General features: G+C 48.0%; 1 protein-coding gene across 7 annotated transcripts in view; it reads left to right on the forward strand.

The window, feature by feature from the left end:
- NTRK2 (neurotrophic receptor tyrosine kinase 2) overlaps positions 1 to 22512 on the forward strand; it is a 356778-nt gene that overhangs the window by 272031 nt on the left and 62235 nt on the right. For all 7 annotated transcript variants that reach the window (XM_029055020.2, XM_029055014.2, XM_029055018.2 and 4 more), the window contains one exon: positions 20134 to 20306. In XM_029055020.2, the coding sequence (XP_028910853.1) occupies positions 20134 to 20306 (173 nt within the window). The remainder of the gene's footprint in view (positions 1 to 20133; positions 20307 to 22512) is intronic.

Below are 22512 nucleotides of genomic sequence, written 5' to 3' on the forward strand. Positions count from 1 at the left end.
TCAGTTCTGGGAGTCAGAGGTCCTGGGTTTTACTGCCAGCTCCAACACTTGTGTGCAGTGTGACCTTGGGCAAGTCAGTTTCCTCAACTGTAAAGTGGGGATTAAATACCTGTCATCCCCTGCTACTTAGACTGTGAGTCTCGTGTGGAATAGGGACTGTAATAATAATAATGATAATAATGATGGCATTTGGTAAGCGCTTACTATGTGCAAAGCGCTGGGGGGATACAAGGTGATCAGGTTGTCCCACGTGGGGCTCACAGTCTTCATCCTCATTTTACAGATGAGGTAACTGAGGCACAGAGAAGTCAAGTGACCTGCCCAAAGTCACACAGCTGACAAGTGGCGGAGCTGGGATTAGAACCCATGACCTCTGACTCCCAAGCCCGGGCTCCTTCCACTGAGCCACGCTGCTTCCCCTACTATTAATGATGATGATACTCCTAATAAAAATTATAACACTACTACTATTACCAATAATAATGGGGAAACGGAAGCCATTCGTCCTTCATCCAGACATACTTGCTTTAGCAACCAATCTATAGTATTTACTGAGCACTTGCTGTGTGCAGAGCCCTCCTCTAGCGATTGCAAGAGTACAGCACGGTAGACTTGGTAGACATGATCCCTACCCTCAAGGAGCTTACAATCTAGCAGGGGAGACAGACATTAAAAATAAATAGAGTATAAGGGTATGGGTATAAGTACTGGGTATGGATATAAGTACTGTGAGGGTGGGGTGAGTATCCAGGTGCTTAGGCGACACGGAAGAGTGAGGAGATGGGTTTCGTCAGAGAAGGCTTCTTGGGGGAGATGTGATTTTAACAGGGCTTCGACGCTGGCAATCAGTTGGATATGGAGAGGGAGGGAGTTCCAGGCTGGAGACAGAGGTCGATGGCAAGGGAGATGAGATCGAGGTATTGCAAGCAGGTTGGTGTTAGAGGTGATGTGTCCGAGCTGGGTTGTAGAGGGCGAGGAGCGAGGTGAGATAGGAAGGGGTCAACTGATTGTGTGCCTTAAAGGCGATGGTGAGGAGTTTCTGTTTGATATGGAGAAGGATGGGCAACCGCTGGAGACTTTTCGAAGAATAATAATGTTGGTACTTGTTAAGCTCTCACTATGTGCAGAGCACTGTTCTAAGCGCTGGGGTAGATACAGGGTCATCGGGTCGTCCCACGTGAGGCTCACGGTTAATCCCCATTTTACAGATGAGGGAACTGAGGTACAGAGAGGTGAAGTGACTTGCCCACGGTCACGAGGCCGACAAGGGGCAGAGCCGGGCTTCGAACCCATGACCTCTGACTCCCAAGCCCGGGCTCTTTCCACTGAGCCACGCTGCTTCTCTATGTACACGGAACAATCTTTTAGAAAAACGATCCGGGCAGTAGAGGGAGGCGTGGATGGGAATGGGGAGCTTCTGGAGGCGGAGAAGTCAGTGAGGCGGCTGATGCAGTATCCAAGACAGGATATGACAAGGTTACGAACCGGTGTGGTAGGCGTTTCGATGAAGAGGAAAGATTGGATTCTAGAGATGCCACGAAGGCAGAACCGACAGGATTTGGTGACCGAATATATGGAATGAATGAAAGAGATAAGTCATCCATTCATTCATTCAGGTCCGGATGCCCCAGATTAGCTTTCCGATGCCTCCCTCCCCTTTCTCTTCCCTTGCGTTTATTTTTAAAGTTCCCTCTTGTCCTGTAGCCTTGGATGTGACTTTTCATGGAACTAGTGAGCTTGTGAGGGTATTATCTTCCTATAATTCCCAACCCACGTTAGGAACCGTACTTGACGCCGGTGGGTCAACAGCCTTTCTGTCATGGAGGGACAGCTTAGGTTGCATGGTCCCCCAGTTCCCACATAGTAGGTGACCTCTGCTGGCGCAGTAGTGATAGATCGTAAGTTCCTCGAGGACGGGGACTGTGTCTTCTACTTCTAGTGGCTGTTCCCAAGTGCCCCGTACACAGTTCTGCACCACGTAGATGCTCAATCCCGATGATGATGAGGGCCAGTCAGACTCAGGACTCAAACCACATCCCCGTCCTGGGATCCAGACATCAGGAAGTGGGGAGAACCCAGGATTTGTTCTGGCTGTGGCTCTAGGCTCCGAGGAAGCGATGAACCCCAGCCTGGAACCGGGTCTTCAGCCTGACGCGGGGGCGTTTACTTTGGATCGAAATAGCTTCCACGCGTAGGGGATTCATTCGATCGTATTTATTGAATGCTTACTGTGTACAGAGCACTGTACTAAGCGCTTGGGAGAATACAATATAACAATAAACAGACACCTTCCCTGCCCGCAATGAGCTTACAGTCTGGAGGGGTCAAATCAGGTTTGGGCTGGGCCCTCCATTCCCACGTCTCTCCCTGGGCCTAGGCGCAAGATCTGATTTTTGTGAGTTTCCAAATCATACCAACATGAAGAGAGTTGTATTCACCCAAAAAGAGGCGAGCATGTTGGGACCAGGACATGTCTGACCAGGTTTTGGTGCACTTATGTACACATCTATAAATTATATCTATTATAAATGATTTACTTATATTGATATCTGTCTCCCCCGCTAGACTGTAAGCCCGTTGCGGGCAGGGAACGTGTCTACCAACTCTGTTGTATTGGGAACGTGTCTAACAACTCTGTTGTAGTGTACATCCCCAAGCACTTAGTACAATGCTCTGCAGACAGTAAGTGCTCAATAAATACCATTGATATTGTACTCTCCCAAGTGCTTAGCACAGTGCTCTGCACACAGTAAGCGCTCAATCAATACCACTGATGATGATAACGATGAATAACCTGGAGTCTTGGAGGAGAAATTTCCCGGTCGATTCCAAGAGCGATCCAGAAAGTTTCCTTCGGAACAGAACAGGAAGAACCACGCTAAGATCGAGGGCTGGTGCCATCTTTAAAATGCCCCCGGGTGGATAGAAGAGTCTTGGCTCCCTTCGCTGTGTGCCGCTAACGGGGTGCCGTTGGGGAAACGGCCTCTGCGGGGTGGTTGAAAGGCCTCATTTGCACCTTACTCTATCTGTGGAGGTGTTCCACACTCGCATCCCGGGAAAGCCCAATCCCAACAAGCCCGAAAGGAAGCTGTTTTGCTGGAACAGTTTGAACCGGCCCCATCGGAGGGCACAAATAGCTCCCGGCAAAAATCCATCTCAGCACATTTTAGGAGGCAAACGAGCTGAGCAAGGGAGCCCAGGAGCGAGCATCTTCTCACCTATTTGAAAACGCTGTCAGCACTTCTCTCCATTGATTGGAGGCTCCTTGGGATCTCTGACATGCCTTCTGCCGGTTGCTTGGCAACCGCTGCAGGATTGGGCCTACACGTTAAGAAATAGCCGCTATTGTACTTTATTTTTCTTTAGAAGGAATTGGCTATGACTCCAGATACAGTGCTGGAGGGACCGACTCCACTCTCAAGCCCGAGGTAGTTACAGAAAACGATTTCCGGGCGATTCACAGAAATCTAGTGGAAAGCAAACACGGGCTAAACATTCCCTGCCTCGCACAGATGATCCAACTACACCCTTGAAAGCATCTAACTTTTAGGTGGAAAAGTTTGACTGTTTCCCTAGATATTCTCCTGTACTTCTCACAGCTTAACACAGGGTGTTTTGGGGTTTTTTTTCCTCACTGGAACCAGAGCCGGAGGAGGGCTGAGGATCCCATGGAGAGGGGAAACTTCTGCCTTTATCTCTGGAATGTGAATTTATCCCGCTCATCTTGAACTCTCCCTTCTCTACATTTCCAGGGCTTAGGTCAGTGCTCGGCACATAGTAAACGCTTAACAAATACCACGATTATTATTTCAGTAGCTTCTACAGTTCCTCCTTTTAAGTGTTCGAAAATCTCTTTTTCGTTAATTAACATGCCCTGGAAAATTATCTGGATTATTCGAGTCCCCAGAAACACTCTATCCCCAATTATCTGGCTATTTCAGGCACAGGGTTTTGCTGATGACGTTTGGTCTGAAATCACCATACGACTGAGCCAAAATGTATACGGCGATCAGAATTGTCCAGATGATTGTAAACTTGACCATTAATATTAGTAAATTCCTCACTGCGAACCTCTTGCTAAACTGTAAATTCCTTGAAGGCAGGGATCGTGTTTACTAACTCTATTGTCCTCTCCTAAGCACTTAGTACAGTGTTCTGCACACCCTAGGTGCTCAATAAATGCTGTTGATTGATTGATTCTAGGTTTCAGAGAGCTTTGAAGAATTTACGCACACTTCTCCTCCCCAAACTTGCCCTTCTTTATGTCATTGGTAAGTGCTGGGGTAGATTTAAGATCAGCAGACCCCACGAGGGGCTCACAGTCTAAGTAGGCAAGAGAGTAGGTATTGAATCCCCATTTTGCAGATGAGGGAACTGAGTAACAGAGAAGTTAAGTGACTTGCCCAAGGCCACACAGCAAAGTGATGGAGCCATTGCTAAATAGTATTCAGTTGTGATTCTTCAGCTTGTTGTACATCTATCTACCTGACAGTAGAATGGTCTAAACAAAATATTACTAATTAATAATAATTATGATTATGGTATTAAGTGCTTACTATGTGCCAGGCACTGTACTAAGACCTGAGATGGGTACAAGCAAATCGGGTTCATTCATTCATTCAATAGTATTTATTGAGCGCTTACTATGTGCAGAGCACTGTACTAAGCGCTTGGGATGAACAAGTCGGCAACAGATAGAGACAGTCCCTGCCGTTTGACGGGCTTACGGTCTAATCGGGGGAGACGGACAGACAAGAACGATGGCAATAAACAGCGTCGAGGGGAAGAACATCTCATAAAAACCGATGGCAACTAAATAGAATCGAGGCGATGTACAATTCATTAACAAAATAAATAGGGTAACGAAAATATATACAGTCGAGCGGACGAGTACAGTGCTGTGGGGATGGGAAGGGAGAGGCGGAGGAGCAGAGGGAAAAGGGGAAAAGAGGGTTAAGCTGCGGAGAGGTAAAGGGGGGGTGGCAGAGGGAGTAGAGGGAGAAGAGGAGCTCAGTCTGGGAAGGCCTCTTGGAGGAGGTGAGTTTTAAGTAGGGTTTTGAAGAGGGAAAGAGAATCAGTTTGGCGGAGGTGAGGAGGGAGGGCGTTCCGGGACCGCGGGAGGACGCGACCCGGGGGTCGACGGCGGGACGGGCGAGACCGAGGGACGGCGAGGAGGTGGGCGGCGGAGGAGCGGAGCATGCGGGGTGGGTGGTAGAAAGAGAGAAGGGAGGAGAGGTAGGAAGGGGCAAGGTGATGTAGAGCCTCGAAGCCTAGAGTGAGGAGTTTTTGTTTGGAGCGGAGGTCGATAGGCAACCACTGGAGTTGTTTAAGAAGGGGAGCGACAGGCCCAGATCGTTTCTGCGGGAAGATGAGCCGGGCAGCGGAGTGAAGAATAGACCGGAGCGGGGCGAGAGAGGAGGAAGGGAGGTCAGAGAGAAGGCCGACACGGTAGTCTAGCCGGGATATAACGAGAGCCCGTAGCAGTAAGGTAGCCGTCTGGGTGGAGAGGAAAGGGCAGATCTTGGCGATATCGTAGAGGTGAAACCGGCAGGTCTCGGTAACGGATAGGATGCGTGGGGTGAACGAGAGAGACGAGTCAAGGATGACACCGAGATCGCGGGCCCGAGAGACGGGAAGGATGGTCGTGCCATCCACGGTGATAGAGAAGTCTGGGAGAGGACCGGGTTCGGGAGGGAAGATGAGGAGCTCAGTCTTGCTCATGTTGAGTTTTAGGTGGACAGAGTCCCCGTCCCACGTGGGGCTCACAGTCTCAATCCCCATTTTACAAATGAGGTCACTGAGGCCCAGAGAAGTGAAGTGACCTGCTCAAGGTCGCACAGCAGACAGGTGATGGAGGCAGGATTAGAACCCATGACCTTCTGAATTAATGAATTACGGTATTTAGCTAAGTGCTGTGTGAAGTCATCGTTCTCAGCACTGAGATAGTTGCAAGATGATCTGATGGGACATTTTCTCCATCCCGCATAAGTCTCACAGCCTAAGAGGTGAGCATGTGCAAGGATAGTATCCTCGTTTAACAGATGGGGAAACTGAGGGCAAGAGAGGTGAAGTGACTTGCCCAAGCTCATACGGCAGGCCAGTGGCAGATCTGAGATGAGACCGTGGATCTCCTGACTCCCAGATCAGTGTTCTTTCCACTCGGCTATGCCACTGGGTTATCAATCAATCATTTGTATTTATTGAGCACTTACAGTGAGCGGAGCACTGTACTAAGTAATTGGGAGAGTACAGTATTACAGAGTTGGTAGACCCAAGGAGTTTACAGTCTAGAGGGGGAGATGGAATTATCAAGTGGGACAGAATAGATACTTTTATTACAGTTCACACAGAACACCATCTGAGAAGCAGCATAGCCTAGTGGAAAGAGCCCGGGCCCGGGAGTCAGAGGACCTGAGTTCATTCATTCAGTAGTATTTATTGAGCGCTTACTATGTGCAGAGCACTGTACTAAGCGCTTGGAATGGACAAATCGGTAACAGATAGAGACAGTCCCTGGCCTTTGACGGGCTTACGGTCTAATCGGGGGAGACGGACAGACGAGAACGATGGCGATAAATAGAATCGAGGGGATGAACATCTCATTAAAATGGGGAAGCACGCTGCTTGGGGAAGCAGCGTGGCTCAGTGGAAAGAGCCCGGGCTTCGGAGTCAGACGTCATGGGTTCGACTCCCGGCTCTGCCACTTGTCAGCTGTGTGACTGTGGGCGAGTCACTTAACTTCTCTGTGCCTCAGTTACCTCGTCTGGAAAATGGGGATTAACTGTGAGCCTCACATGGGATGACCTGATGACCCTGTATCTCCCCCAGCGCTTAGAACAGTGCTCTGCACGTAGTAAGCGCTTAACAAATACCAGCATAAAAACAATAGAATCTAATAGAATTCTAATTCTGAGTTCTAATCCCGGCTCTGCCACTTTTCCGTTGTGACCTTGGGCAAGTCACATAACTTTTCTGTGCCTCAGTTACCTCACCTGTAAAATAGGGACATGGACTGTGTCTAACCTGATCATCTCGTACTTACCCCAGCACTTAGTACAGTGCCTGCTATCTAGTAAGCGCTTAACAAATACCATAAGAAAACAAAACACACACTCTCCTCTATGCTCCATAGTCTAGGACTCTCCCTTTGAAATACATTTGAAATAAATTAAGGTGGTGTGGTAGGAATTACTCTCCCCAACGCTCGGTTAGCTTGTTTTCCCAGAGTCCTGCTAATCACTAGTTACTCTAGCTGCTTGGTGATTTGTTCTAGAACAGTCTGCCTGGTCTATATAAGCCAGGAGTTGACCCTTTCTTGGAGATGACATCACATTTTGCTTTGCTAGTCTTCAGAGATTTCTCCAGCCTTCCATGAGTTCTCACAAAAAAAAAAAAAAAAGGTCTGCTATAATATCCATTAATTTTTGAAGAACTCTGGGATGCATGTAGTTAAGGACTGTTGATTTGAATATATCCAGTTTTTCTAAGGGCTCTTCAACCCCTCTCTTCCTCAATCTAGTGTGCCATTAGTGATGGGAGGATGGGAAACCAATTCCTCTGGTTGACTGATCACAGTGAAACATTGCTGTAAAGACCAAAGTAGAAAAAAAAATCCCTAAGAGGCTCAGCTATTCCATAATGATCTATTATCAGCATGCTCTCCCTATCTCTCAAGGGTTCAACATTTTTCTTGGTTGTCCTCTTGTGTCTTATATGATTGAAGAATGTTTTCCTGTTTCGTCTTCTCTATCTCACAAGTGGAATCTCCCTCTCTCTCTCTCTCTCTTTTTCCCTCTAACGTCCTTCATCCTGTGCTTTCACTAGTGAGCTCTGTCGCTCTGCTCATCCTTTGTGACCTGGCCAGATCACCTTTTTGGGCCATTCTCATCTCTCTTTCAGGTCTCCGAATTTAGCTAACCTGGCCCCTTGCTCCTGATTCCAAACTCCCTATATCCTGAAATAGATTATTTTTCAGCCTGCAGAATAGTCTTGTTCAAAGAACAGATAGCTCTTTGGGCCTCCTCCTTTCCATCAAGTCCTTCCTAATGATCAATCAACTGTATTTATTGAACCCTTATTCTGTGCAGAGCACTGCGTTAAGGGCTCAAGAGAGCCTAATACAACACATTTGGTAGACATGTTCCCTGCCCCAAAGGACCTTACCGTCTAGAGATGTCCTAGGATGGTTGAAATCCATTTTGCTGGTTTATTTTTATCCTGTAATTTTTCTAACTTCTCTTTAGGTCCTCAGTGCTGTAGTTTACGGGATCCTCCTTGATTAGTTCCCCGATTTTCAGAACTGAACGAAGCAGGGCATTTACCTTAGTCGATTCCCACACATCCTATGCCATGATCCGCATCAAATGGCATGACAGGATCATCACCATCTGGGAAGTTTTGGAATATAGTCAGTCTCCTAGCATTGCAACTCTGCTCACCTCGAAGTAGCTGTGCTGGGTGGGACATAGGAGAAGCAGCGTGACTCAGTGGAAAGAGCCCGGGCTAGGGAGTCAGAGGTCATGGGTTCGAATCCCGACTCTGCCCCTTGTCAGCTGTGTGACTGTGGGCAAGTCACTTCACTTCTCTGTGCCTCAGTTCCCTCATCTGTAAAATGAGGATGGAGACTGTGAGCCTCACGTGGGACAACCTCATTCCCCTGTATCTACCCCAGCGCTTAGAACAGTGCTCTGCACGTAGTAAGCGCTTAACAAATACCAACATTATTATAGTAGAAGAATGAATGACAGCAGGAGACCCGGACAGCTGTTGGATGGAGAGCTGAAATTGAGAAATTGAAAGCCCGGAGGGCACAGGGGAAGCATTTTAAGGACACAGTTACACAAAGCCTCAGAAAATGCTGCTTCCCAGCTGAAAGCTGGGAATTAGTTGCCTAGGATAGACCTACTTGGTGAACTGCTTTCAACAAAGAAGTGACTCTTTTTGAACAAAATCTCCATAAAGAGAGAGAGACAAGGAGGCTAAAGAGAAAACAGTATCAGGAGCTGCTAAAATTAGACATAACAACCCAACAAGGTTGTTGTGTTGTATGCGCAGTGTAGCTAGGATCATAAACTCGCCGTGGGCAGGGAGCGTTTCTGCCAACTTCATTGTATTTTAATCTCTCAAACACTTAGTGCAGCGTTCTGCACACAGTAAGCACCCAATAAATACCACTGATTGACCGGATCCTGCGTTGGCCTTTTCAGCTACGTGTGCAGAGGGGAAGCAGCAGGCTTAGTGGAACGAGCACAGGCCTGGGAGTCAGAGGACCTGGGTTCTAATCCCGCCACTTGCCTGCTGTGTGATTTTGGGCAAGTCGCTTCACTTCTTCTTCACAGAGAAGCAGCGTGGCTCAGTGGAAAGAGCCCGGGCTTGGGAGCCAGAGGTCATGGGTTCGAATCCCAGCTCCGCCACTTGTCAGCTGTGTGACTGTGGACAAGTCACTTCACTTCTCTGGGCCTCAGTTCCCTCATCTGGAAAATGGGGATGAAGACTGTGAGCCTCACGTGGGACAACCTGATTACCCTGTATCCTACCCAGTGCTTAGAACAGTGCTCTGCACATAGTAAGCGCTTAACAAATACCAACATTATTATTATTATTTGGGCAGCACTTTCCTCATCTGCAAAATGAGGATTCAATACCTGTTCTCCCTCCTACTTAGACTGTGAGCCCCATGTGGGACCCGATTATTCTGTATCTATCCCACCGCTTAGTTCAGTGCTTGGCACATAGTAAGCACTTATCAAATTCCACAGTTCTTTAGGCACTCATACATGAAATTCACCAGCAGTGGTGTCATCTTCAGGTATGAAAGGCAACTAGGTAAGTTATGTAATTGCCCTCAGAACCATACTCTGCTAATTCGGCTTGAGAAGCAGCACGGCCTAGCGGCTAGAACCCGGGCTTGGGAGTCAGAAGGACCTGGGTTCTAATCCCAGCTCCTTCCCTGACTGCTTTGTGACCTTGGGCAAATCACTTCCCTTCTCTGTGCCTCAGTTCCCTCGTCTGTGAAATGAAGATTACGACTGAGAGCCCCGTGTGAGCACATGGATTTTGTCCAACCCGCTTAGCTTGTATCTACCCCCGTGGCTCTGCCATTTGTCAGCTGTGACTTTGGGCAAGTCATTTAACCTCTCTGGGCCTCAGTTACCTCATCTGTAAAATGGGGATTAAGACCGTGAGCCCCAGGTGGGACAATCTGATCACCTTGTATCCCCCCAGAGTTTAGAACAGTGCTTTGCACATAGTAAGTGCTTAACCCATGCCATCATTATTATTATCAACCCTGTGCTTAGAACAGTGTTGACACAATATAAGCATTTAACAAATACCTTTATTATTATCATTAGAAAATCTTGGAACTGAATTGTCCAACTGTGGCTTGCCAGGTTGTTTCAGCAGATATATAAAGTCCATTATTCCCACTAGAGCGTAACCCAAAACGTTTTTGGTAGAGGGGCCAAATTAGGGCTCGTCCCTTTTACCCTCCTGCTCTAGACTCCGACCCCTAACTGGACTTGCACCACGATATCCTCTCTTATTTTCCCCTTATGTCTTAACACAAACTCTTCCTATTGAGACTTCACAGCTAAAGGAGGCTCGCCACTTTTTTCCTGGCGGGATTTAGGAAAAAAAGCAACAACTCCCCCCAACAAATTTCCAGCCTCCGTGAACCCTCAGACCTCCTGCCCCTAAATCGCCACTCTTCACGACCCGGCCCCCAAACTTTGCTTTTGTTTCGTTGCAGAATTCCAGGAATGTTGCCGATATTACACGCTGCAACCCCTGCTGGTGATCTGATAAAATCTCTCTGAACCGCTGTGCTTTGTTTGCTCTCTTGAGATTTTTTTGTTAAGCGCTTACAGTGTGCCGGGCACTGTACTGAGTGCTGGGGTAGATACCGGCTTGGACACAGTCCATGTCCTACAAGGGGCTCACAGTCTTAATCTCCATTTTACAGATGAGGGAACTGAAGGCCCAGAGAAAAAGTGACTTGCCCAGGTCACAAGCAGGTACATGGTGAAGCGGGGATTAGAACCCAGGTCCCCCAACTCCCAGCCCCGGGTTCTTTCCACTGGGCCACACTGCTTCTCCAGTGTGCTTCAACTTGCGATTGACCAGTACTGTTCCAACTCATCTCACTGATTTCAGTTGTTGTGAAGGTGGCCCTGAGCTAAGACCTCCATTTCCTATGATCTTTGTGTATTTTCCCTAAAAGCTCCAGGAGGCTCTAGAGTTTTGCTTCTTCTCTCCCGTTTCAACCTTGTCAGAATAATAATAATGTTGGTATTTGTTAGGCGCTTACTATGTGCCGAGCACTGTTCTAAGCGCTGGGGTAGATACAGGGTCATCAGGTGGTCCCACGTGAGGCTCACGGTTAATCCCCATTTTACAGATGAGGGAACTGAGACACAGAGAAGTGAAGTGACTTGTCCACAGTCGCACAGCTGACAAGCGGCAGAGCCGGCATTCGAACCCATGACCTCTGACTCCCAAGCCGGTGCTCTTTCCACTGAGCCACGCTGCTTCTCTATCCATATCACCCCAAAGGGGCAGTGGGGGAGGTGTGTCTGCGTGTGTGTGTCGGGGTGTCCCCTCCCCAGAATAAGGCAAATTTACTTCAGCAAGTATCTCTTGGTGGAGGTGGCTAGAAGTCCTCCTTTAAGGATTCCCTCAGGAATAATGTCACCTCAGGAAGGTCAGAGGATGCAGTGGAAGTCGCAGCCATCCAGAAATAGGAAGATAGCTGTGTTCGGCACATGAGACAAAAGCGTCCTGTCAGAGTCGGAGCTGTAAAGAGAGAAAAATATCCCCAAATGAAGTTGCCGTGTTACATCCATGGGTGGGATGTGGTCCCTTGGGACACTCCGAGCAAGCAGAAGTTGCCGCTAATTGATGCAGCTGACTGTCAGCTCTCAGTGTTTTTGAAACGGCGGGTTAAAATGGAATGTGACTGCTTCTCTTTGGGTGACTTGCTTCATTTCTGCCCTAGAATTCCCTCTCAGAAAGTTTATAAATCTGAAGATGATTTTGTACAAATTAAGTGTGATGATTTTTAACTCAATAACTTCCCATTCGACTTATCAAAGAAGCGAACGGCTTTTTGGAGTGAATACGGTAATAATAATGGTGGTATTTGTTAAGCGCTTACTGTGTGCAGAGCACCGTTCTAAGCGCTGGGGGAGATACAGGGCCATCGGGTGGTCCCACGTGAGGCTCACAGTCTTCATCCCCATTTTACAGATGAGGGAACTGAGGCCCAGAGAAGTGAAGTGACTTGCCCACAGTCACACAGCTGCCAAGTGGCAGAGCAGGGATTCGAACCCATGACCTCTGACTCCCAAGCCCGTGCTCTTTCCACTGAGCCACGCTGCTGAGCACGGCCTAGTGGAAAGAGCGCTGTTCTGGGAGTTAGAGGACCTGGTTCTAGCCCCCGCTCTGCCACGTGCCTACCGTGTGACCTTGGGCAAGTCACTTAACTTCCTCGTGACTCAGCTACCTCATCTGTAACATGTGGATTCAATACCTGTTCTCCCTCCTACTTAGATTGTGAGCCCTGTGTGAGATAGGGACCGTGTCTGACCTGATTATCTTGTATTTTCCCCAGCACTTGGGGCTTGACACATAGTAAATTCTAAACGGTTATCATTACTGTCGTTATTATTATTATTAACTTTGCTCTCTGATGTACTTGGGGAATGGGAAGTGCTAGCTAGAAATGTCAGTTAAATGAAGAGTCAGAGCAGGGAGCTCGCAAATAATCACTGAGAAAACTGAGGCCCAGAGAATAGTAATAATAATGTTGGTATTTGTTAAGCGCTTACTATGTGCCAAGCACTGTTCGGAGCGCTGGAGTAGATACAAGGTGTTCAGGTTGCCCCACGTGGGGCTCACAGTCTTCAGCCCCATTTTACAGATGAGGAAACGGAGGCACAGAGAAGTTAAGCGACTTGCCCAAAGTCACACAGCTGACAACTGGCGGAGCCGGGATTAGAACCCATGACCTCTGACTCCCAGGCCTGTGCTCTTTCCATTGAGAGAAGTGAAGTGACTCGCCCAAGGTCACACAGCCGACAGGTGGCAGAGCCGGGATTAGAACCCACCTCCTTCTGAATCCCCATCGGTTTACATTCAGATTAGGAGATGCCTTAGTGCTGAAAATGCTTCGAGAGGGAGAGGACTGTCTACTGATCAGATTAACAGAACTTCAAACCTTGTGTTGAAGGGAAAGTTTTAGGCAGAACACCCTGAGGCACCCAGACAGCTGGAAGCCTTTAGATTGTAAACTCCTTGAGGGTAGAGACCTCGTCTTTCCTTTTATTGTACTCTCTCAAGCACCTGGTACATAAGCACTCAATAATAATGATAATGTTGGTATTTGTTAAGCGCTTACTCTATGCACTCAATGAGTGCTGTGTGACTGTGGGCAAGTCACTTCACTTCTCTGTGCCTCGGTGACCTCATCTGTCACATGGGGATTAACTGTGAGCCTCACGTGGGACAACCTCATGACCCCGTGTCTCCCCCAGCGCTTAGACCGGTGCTCGGCACATAGTAAGCGCTTAACAAATACCGACGTGACGATGATGATGAGTGCTAATGAATAATCGAATGAAGGAATGAACACAGCCTTTGAGGAAGTTGGCGACGACGTAGCCCGAAGAGCAGACATGAGCTAGGAGAGTGAGCTCGCCGATGGGTGGGAGGTGAGGCCGGTTGCTGATCTGATTAGCAGAGAGTTTATACCAAAGCCCTAGGGAAGCTGCCAGTCAACCCTGGGAAAACTCAACTTTATAAACTCTTTCTCCACAAGGGATCAATTGACCATGATCGTACGGGGAATAATTGAAGTGCTGGTTAGTAGAGCTTTCTAGTTGGGAACGAGCCAGATCCCACAGCTCTTACAGCGTCTCTTTCAGGGGCTGCACATGCATGAAGAGCGTGGCCTAGTGGATAGAGCACAGGCCTGGGAGTCAGAAGGATCTGGATTCTAATCCCGGCTCCACCACTTGTCCGCTGGGTGACCTTGGGCAGGTCTCTTCTCTAGGCCTCAGTTACTTCATCGGTAAAATGGAGATTAAGAGTGTGACCCCTATGTGGGACAGGGACAGTTCCAATCTGATGAAGTTAAATCTACCCCGGCGTTTAGTACAGTGAGTGCTTAATAATAATAATAATGTCGGTATTTGTAAGCGCTTACTATGGGCAGAGCACACATAGTGAATGCTTAACGAATACCACAGTTATTGTTATTAAGAGTCAGCTTCAAAGATTCATTACCCCTTCCCTACAGAAATGGTGAGATCCCGTGGATTCATCCCTCGCTGACACTGAATTCATTCATTCAGTCGTATTCATTGAGCACTGACTGACGGTGAATTCATTCATTCAATCGTATTTATTGAGCGCTTACTGTGTGCAGAGCACTGAAGGTATTCTGAGCTCCCTCATTGATATTAAATGTATTTTGAGCTCTGTTCTTCTTGGGTCTAGGAGTACTTTTAGAATTTAGGGAGACACATTGACCCCTTTGAGCCGCGAGGGCAACTCTTCCCCCCGGCGTGAAATCAGTGGGCCTTCCAGCACTTGCCATGGTGCTGACTCCATTCCATTCGCTCAGTCGTATTTATCGAGCGCTTACCGTGTGGAGAGCCTTGTCCTAAGCGCTTGGGAGAGTACGATACAACAATAAACAGACACATTCCCTGCCCACAACGAGCAGCAAGGGGCCAGTAGTTTTCCTTTATGCTTTTCTTTCCTCTGCCCGGGAGAGCAAAATCAGCACACTTTTGGGGTGCGTTGTACTCGTTTATCGTCTGACCCAAATGTTTCCACTCTCCGTTGAACGCAGTTCCTGAAGCAAGAACAGAAAAAGAGATAACTTTGCTACTTCCCCAGAGCAACGGGAAGAATAAAAGCGGGTCAGTTTGGGTGAAAGGAAGTTCTACTACTGTCGCTCCACAGCAGCAGTAACACTCACAACAACAATTACAAACTGGCCCTGAGGTCACTCTTCATTTTGTTTTTCAATGAAGAATGTGCAGTTACCATGGCAGCTGCTCCATTGCTTGGTATCTCCACTGCACCTCTGGGATACATGGCAGAACTCACTGAACTTCCCCTAATACCCTCGTTACAGGGCAAAATTGCGGGCGGTTGTTTTTTTTTTTTTAAGTCGCTTCAGAAAATACAGTTATTGCTAGCAGCCGCTCTCTCTTGTGGACGAGAGTGATTCTCTTTTTCAACTGGGTTATTGATGAGTTCAAATGGAGCTTCTATGACTGACGTGGGACTTGCAAAGTGTGCTGTATCTTGTGGAGATGTGTGCATTGGGGAGGTTCGAGGTGGTGGTGTGCCTTCCTGAGCTATAGTTTTTGTTTTTTTAAAATGTTCCCCGAAGTTTCACTTAAATGAGCTGGAATCCTGGGTTATCCTGACTCTATCCTAGTAAAAATTCCTTGAACGATACGATTGATCGAGTCATTGAACAAGCTCTTCACAGCACTGAGCTCAGAGGCCTGAGTGGTGTGAGGGCTGGATTAGTGGATTCCTAAAAGGCCAAAGATGATAGCTCTGGGTTTGGGGAAGTTTGGGGGTGTTTTTTTAAATGATATTTGGTAAGTGCTTTTTATGTGTAAAGTCATGTTCTAAATGCTAGGGTAGATACAAGTTAATCAGGCTAGATACAGTCCTTCTTCCACATGGGGCTCACAGTCAAGTAGGAAGGAGCACAGGCAGTTGAGGAAACTGAGGCAAGTGGCAGTGCTGGGATTAGAACCCAGGTTCTCTGGCTCCCAGGCCCATCCTTTATCCAATAGGCCACACTGCCGTTTGAGTTCCTGTCAACTCCTCACACACACATATCGAGAAGCAGCGTGGCTCAGTGGAAAGAGCCTGGGCTTCGGAGTCAGAGGTCATGAGTTCGACTCCCGGCTCTGCCACTTGTCAGCTGTGTGACTGTGGGCAAGTCACTTAACTTCTCTGGGCCTCAGTTCTCTCATCTGTAAAATGGCGATTAAAAGTGCGTGAGCCCCACGTGGGACAACCTGATTACCCTGTATCTCCCCCAGTGCTTAGAACGGTGGTCGGCACCTATTCATTCATTCATTCAATAGTATTTATTGAGCGCTTACTATGTGCAGAGCACTGTACTAAGCGCTTGGAATGAACAAGTCGGCAACAGATAGAGACGGTCCCTGCCCTTTGACAGGCTTACGGTCTAATCGGGGGAGACGGACAGACAAGAACAATGGCGATAAATAGAGTCAAGGGGAAGAACATCTCGTAAAAACAATGGCAACTAAATAGAATCAAGGTGATGTACATTTCATTAACAAAATAAATAGGGTAATGAATAAATAGGGTAATGAGCTAGTAAGCGCTTAACAAATACCAACATTATTATTACATAATATCTTAAAATTTCAAATCAGTTTCCCAAGTTTCAGGAAGCAGCACGGCCTAGTGGATAGAGCACGGGCCTGAGAGGCAGAAGGACCTGGGTTCTAATCGAACCCCTTGTTTGCCGAATGACCTTGGGCAAGTCATTTAACTTCTCTGTGCCTCAGTTACCTCATCAGTAAAATGGTGATCAAGACTATGAGCCCCTTGTGGGATATGGACTGTATCCAACCTGATTAAATTGTATCTACCCCAGGGCTTAGAACAATACCGGGCAGACAGTAACTGTTTAACAGATACCAAATAGTAGTAGTCTAGTAGTAAGTTCAGTAAACCCCCAACAAATCGACCCCTGCTAAACCAGAATTTATGATCATTCAGTTGTAATCCGAGCCCACTGCTTGCTCCCTTTACCTTTTCTCTCATGCTGCCAAAGGATGGCGGTTTTGGTAGTAAGGAGCGTGCCCTTGATTTATACTGAATGTATACTAGAATTTATACTGAGATGGGAGGATGGAGGAGGACAGACAGGCTGGACCCGACGGGGAGGCACTTCATACCTGAAGGTGCCTTAGGTTCATATTTAAAATGTCAGAGAATAAGGTAGACCAGCGTGATCTAGTGAATAGAGCATGGGCCTGGGAGTTAGAAGGGCCTAGGTTCTAATCCCGCCCCTCCACTTGTCTGTGTGACCCTGAGAAAGCCACTTAGGTTATCTGTAATCTATTACCACATCTGTAAAATGGAGATTAATAATAATGTTGGTATTTGTTAAGCGCTTACTATGTGCAGAGCACTGTTCTAAGCGCTGGAGTAGACACAGGGGAATCAGGTTGTCCCACGTGGGGCTCACAGTCTTAATCCCCATTTTACAGATGAGGTAACTGAGGCACAGAGAAGTTAAGTGACTTGCCCCCAGTCACACAGCTGCCAAGTGGCAGAGCCGGGATTCAAACTCATGACCGCTGACTCCAAAGCTCGTGCTCTTTCCGCTGAGCCACGCTGCTTCTCACTGAGCCACGCTGCTTCTCGATTAAGATTGGGAGCCCCATGTGGGACAGGACCCGTGTCCAACCTGATTAGCTGAATCTACCCCAGCTCCCACTACAGTGCCTGGCACATAGTAAGCTCTTAACAAATTCCATTCCAAAAAAAAAAGAATGGAGGTATACACCCACACAGTTGCATTATTGCCTTTAAAAATGCTTCTACAATCCAACCTTTTCTCCACTTCAACTCCCCGTCACTCCTTGCCTTCAGCTCCATGAGCGAGGAACCCATGTCACGGGAGTCTGCGTGGCCTAGTGGAAAGAGCATGAGATTGGGAATCAGGAGGCCCCCAGTTCTAATCCCACCTCTGCCGCTCTTCTGCTGTGTGACCTACGGCAAATCACTGAACTTCTCTGAGCCTCGATTACCTCAGTGGGGAGAATGTGACTGTTCTCCCTCTCTCTCTTAGAGTGGGAGTCTCACGTGGGACAGAAACTGTCTAATCTGATTATTTTGTTATCTACCGCGGTGCTTGGCATATAGTAAGTGCTTACTGCATGCCATCGCAGTGAATGTTCCATGTGAACGTTGAGTGACACTGGCAGGACAAATTTAAGTGCAGGTGTCCCAGCAAACTGTCCCTGAATGGCGCATTTGGAATGTAAGGTCATCGTGGGCAGGGAATATGTCTGTTATTGTTATATTGTACTTTCCCCAGGCCTTAGTACGGTGCTCTGCACACAATAAGCACTCAATAAATACGATTGATTGACTGGCTGACTTGGTGAATGACAATGAGGGATCAATTCATGTGCAAAGTTCCAAGTTTTCCAGTAGAAATATTCAGAGATTATTTTGATCAGGCAAAACGATATCTTCTCGTCATCAGCATTAATCGAGCACCTACTATGTGCAAAACACCGAACCGGATGCCGTCTCTCTGTGGAGCACTGAACTGGGTGCCTACTCTGTGCAGAACGCTGTGTTGAGAGGCTACTGTGTGTGGATCCCTGTGCTAGGTGCTCGGGAATATGCAATAGAAGTAGAAGACCCAGTGCCTGACGTGGAGGAGTTTACAGGCTATCCCAGGTTGTGGCCTGATTTTTTTTTGTTTTTTTGATTTTTTCGTACCAAAGAAAGGTCTTGGAACTGTCAGTTTCCAAGTCAAGCCCGGTCGTGGCTAGGATTCGAGGTGTTAGTGGGGGAAGGGGAACGCTAAATTTTCTCAGTAACACGGGTTTCAAAGATCGAAGTTTGGCTCTTTAAAAACTTCCATCCATTCATTTCTCCTTTGTCTCCTGTTGCCGCCTGCCTACTGGGTTTGTTTTTATTCCACATGCCCTCCGGTCACTGAGGAGGAGCAGAGAGACAAAGCTCACTAGTGAAAGCACAAGATAAGGGAAGCTAGAGCAAAAAAAAGAGATTTCACTTGTGAGCTAGAGAAGAGAAAGCAGGAAAACATTCTTCAGTCATATAAGACACAAGAGGACTACCAAGAAAAAAGCTGAATCCTTGAGAGATAGAGCTCTGGTGAGGGGCAGTGTCCTGGCTTTGCACGGGAATAATAATAATAATGATCCTCCCTTGGATTTATATAGCATTTTCTTTCCCCACAGCGCTTTCACATCCATTATGTCTCTTCATCCCCACACCTTCCCTCGTGGCATAGTGGAAAGAGCGTGGGCCTGGGATTCGGAAGGTTATGGGTTCTAATCCCAGTCCTGCCACTTGTCTGCCACGTGACCTTGTCGCTTCACTTCTCTGGGCCTCAGTTACCTCATCTGTAAAATGGGGATTGAGACTGTGAGCCCCACCTGGGACGGGGACTGTGTCCACCCCGATTTGCCTGCATCCCCCCCCAGCACTTAATATAGTGCCTGGCACATAATAAATGCTTAACAAATACCGTAATAATAATAATAATTATTATGTACAGGCAGGTATTATTACCCCATTTTAGAGATGAAGAAACTGAGGTCCGGAGGGGTTAAATGTCTTGCCCATGGTCAGACAGCAGGCCAGTAGCATAGCTGGGACAAGAACCCCGGTCTCCCCTCTAGACTATGAGCTCCTTGTAGACACTCTGTTTTATTGTACACTCATAAGTGCTTACTACAGTGCTCTGCATATAGTAAGCACTCAACAAAATACCACTGAGACAAGGAGTGACTGAAACTAAGCGTTATGTGGACCGGTTGGAATCCCCAGTGATATCTGGCTGGAGGTGAAAGTTCTTGGTATACTGGGTGTCGTCCCTCCCTCTCCCCCAACACACACACATACACGTCAATCAATCGTATTTATTGAGCACTTACTGTGCGCAGATCACCATACTAAGCGCTGGGGAGAATACGACATAACAGAGCCGATAGACTTGTTCCCTCTCTCTAGACTGTAAGCTTGTTGTGGGCAGGGAATGTGTCTGTTTATTGTTAGATCGTACTCTCCTGAGCGCTTAATTCAGTGCTCTGCACACAGTAAGCACTCAATAAATACGACAATGAATGAATGACTTTTTAGCTGAGGAGAGAATACTCCTAGAAGGAGACAGGGGAGTTAACGCTTGCCCTTCTCAGAGCTATTGTGATTTTCCAGGAATTCTGTTTGATAAGCCAACTGTGGATTCACCGACTCGGGTGTTTCCCAGGAGGCCGAATTACCAGTCGTGGTTTCTCCATCAGTACCCTCCACCCCCTTGAGTTTCTGTTCCGTTTCACCACTTCTCTCCTCTCCCTTTAGACCCTGAAGGATGCCAGCGACAACGCCCGGAAGGATTTCCACCGAGAAGCCGAACTGCTGACGAACCTCCAGCACGAGCACATCGTGAAGTTCTTCGGAGTCTGTGTGGAAGGGGATCCTCTCATCATGGTCTTCGAGTACATGAAGCATGGAGATCTCAACAAATTCCTCAGGTAGAGCTGTGATCACGGAGCCGACGATGGGGCTTGTTAAGCACGTGCTAGGTGCCGAGCCTCGTGCTAAACACGGGCTAGATACTGGGGGGAGAGAAGGGGGAAGGAGGGTCGTCCCAAAAGGATTGCCGGGCTGTTTCGGGTTGACCCCGTGAAAGAGGAGGGAGGAAAGGATGACATTAAAAATACACGACTCCACTAAAACCCACTTACGTTCATGCAGCACACAGAAGGGGTTTAAGGAGTGAAATAAGGCTGCAGCATCTCGTTGTGGTCGGGGAATGTGTCAGTTGTTGTATTAGACTCTCCCAAGCCCTTAGTACAGTGTTCTGCACACAGCAAGCGCTCAGTAAATACGATTGAATGAATGAATGAAGCCCTCGCTTCATGCTCTGAGCTGAAATCGGAAAAGCTTACCTGTGGCCGAGCCTCTGGATCCTTGTCGGCCTCACCCTTCACCCGGTTCACTGAGTCGGAGCGATCTTTTTGAGGTTAGGAAAGAACACTTCCTCTTTAAGGGACGAAAGACTCCCCTCCCTCCTTCCCCCCAACCATACCCCTAATTGGTTTAGGCTGGATGAACTTCTAATGGGAGGGGGAATAGGTCAGGCCCTTTGGAATCCTTAAGGAGTATATCGGCAGCAGCGCGCAAGACGGGGAAAAGAGGACAGAGATTTCTGTTCTCATCTCACCCTGGATTTTTAAGGCAGGCTTCTGTGTTCTTAGCCTTTTTTCCCCTCTCCGTCTTTTCCCAGCCTTTCCTCTTCCAAGGCCTAGCAAAGGAGCCGGGTTGGGATTTGAGCCAGTAGTGTCTCGGATCTGGGTTTTTGTCTGTGTCACTGTGGGTACCTCTGTTGCCAGGCACTGTCATCTTGGGGAGAGGAGATGGCATGGAAGCTCACTGTGGGCAGGGAATGTGTACTTTATGGTACTTATTTATTAGCGCTTACTATGTGCCAAGCACTGTTCTAAGCTCCGGGGTGGGTACCAGCAAATCGGGTTGGACACAGTCCCGTATGGGGCTCGCAGTCTCAATCCCCATTTTCCAGATGAGGTAACTGAGGCACAGAGAAATGAAGTGACTTGTCCAAGGTCACACAGCAGACAAGGGGCGGGGTGACATCAGAGCCCCTGACCTCCTGACTCCCAGGGCCGTGGTCTTTCCACTCTGCCGTGCTGCGTCTCTAATTTATTGTTATATCGTAGCAATAAATCAAGTGCTTAATACAGTGCTCTGCACACAGTAAGCACTCAATAAATACGATTGAATGAATGAAGCTGGTGGTCTAAGGGATGTGGGGCTGCGTGGCTTAGTGGAAAGAGCTCGGGCTTGGGAGGGGACGCGGATTCTAATTGCAACTCCGCCACCCGTTTGCTGTGTGACCTTGGGCAAGCCACTTAACTTCTCTGTGCCTCAGATACCTCATCCGTAAAGTGGGGATTAAAACTGTGAGCCCCACGTGGGACAACCTGATGACCCTGTATCTACCCCAGTACATAGTAAGCGCTTAATGAATACCATAATTATTGTTATTATTATGTGGGGGTGATGCTGGGATGAGACCCCTGAGTTTCCAGGGCAAGGGCCCCCAGGTGACCCCCCCCCCAGGACCCCAGGGGGTAAACACCACAGGCCACCCTAAGACCCACAGGAGAGAAGGGGCTGTGAAGGTGGGTCCTGAAACTGGTTCTTCCCTCTTACCAGGTGGAGGGAGGTAGAGATTTGAGGGGGCTGTGGGTTTGCAGGGAGCAGATGGATGAGCTGATGTAGCTGACACACCCCCTCGGTCAATCAGTGATATTTGTCGAGGGTTCTCTATGTGCAGAGCACTGTACTAAGTGCTCTGGAGAGTAAAATACAACAGAGTTGGCAGATAGCTGCCCACGGCGACCTTGAAGAGAAGCAGCGTGGCTCAGTGGAAAGAGCCCGGGCTTTGGAGTCAGAGGTCATGAGTTCGAATCCTGGCTCTGCCACTTGTCAGCCGTGTGACTGGGCGAGTCACTTAACTTCTCTGTGCCTCAGTGACCTCACCTGTAAAATGGGGATTAAGACTGTGAGCCCCCCGTGGGACAACCTGATTCCCCTGTGTCTACCCCAGCGCTTAGAACAGTGCTCGGCACATAGTAAGCGCTTAACGAATACCAACAGTATTATTATTATTATTATTAATAAAGTCCAGAGGCCTCCTCTTCTCTGGGAGGTCCC

Source organism: Ornithorhynchus anatinus, chromosome X5 (genome assembly GCF_004115215.2).
Source record: "Ornithorhynchus anatinus isolate Pmale09 chromosome X5, mOrnAna1.pri.v4, whole genome shotgun sequence".
NCBI classification, from domain to species: domain Eukaryota; kingdom Metazoa; phylum Chordata; class Mammalia; order Monotremata; family Ornithorhynchidae; genus Ornithorhynchus; species Ornithorhynchus anatinus.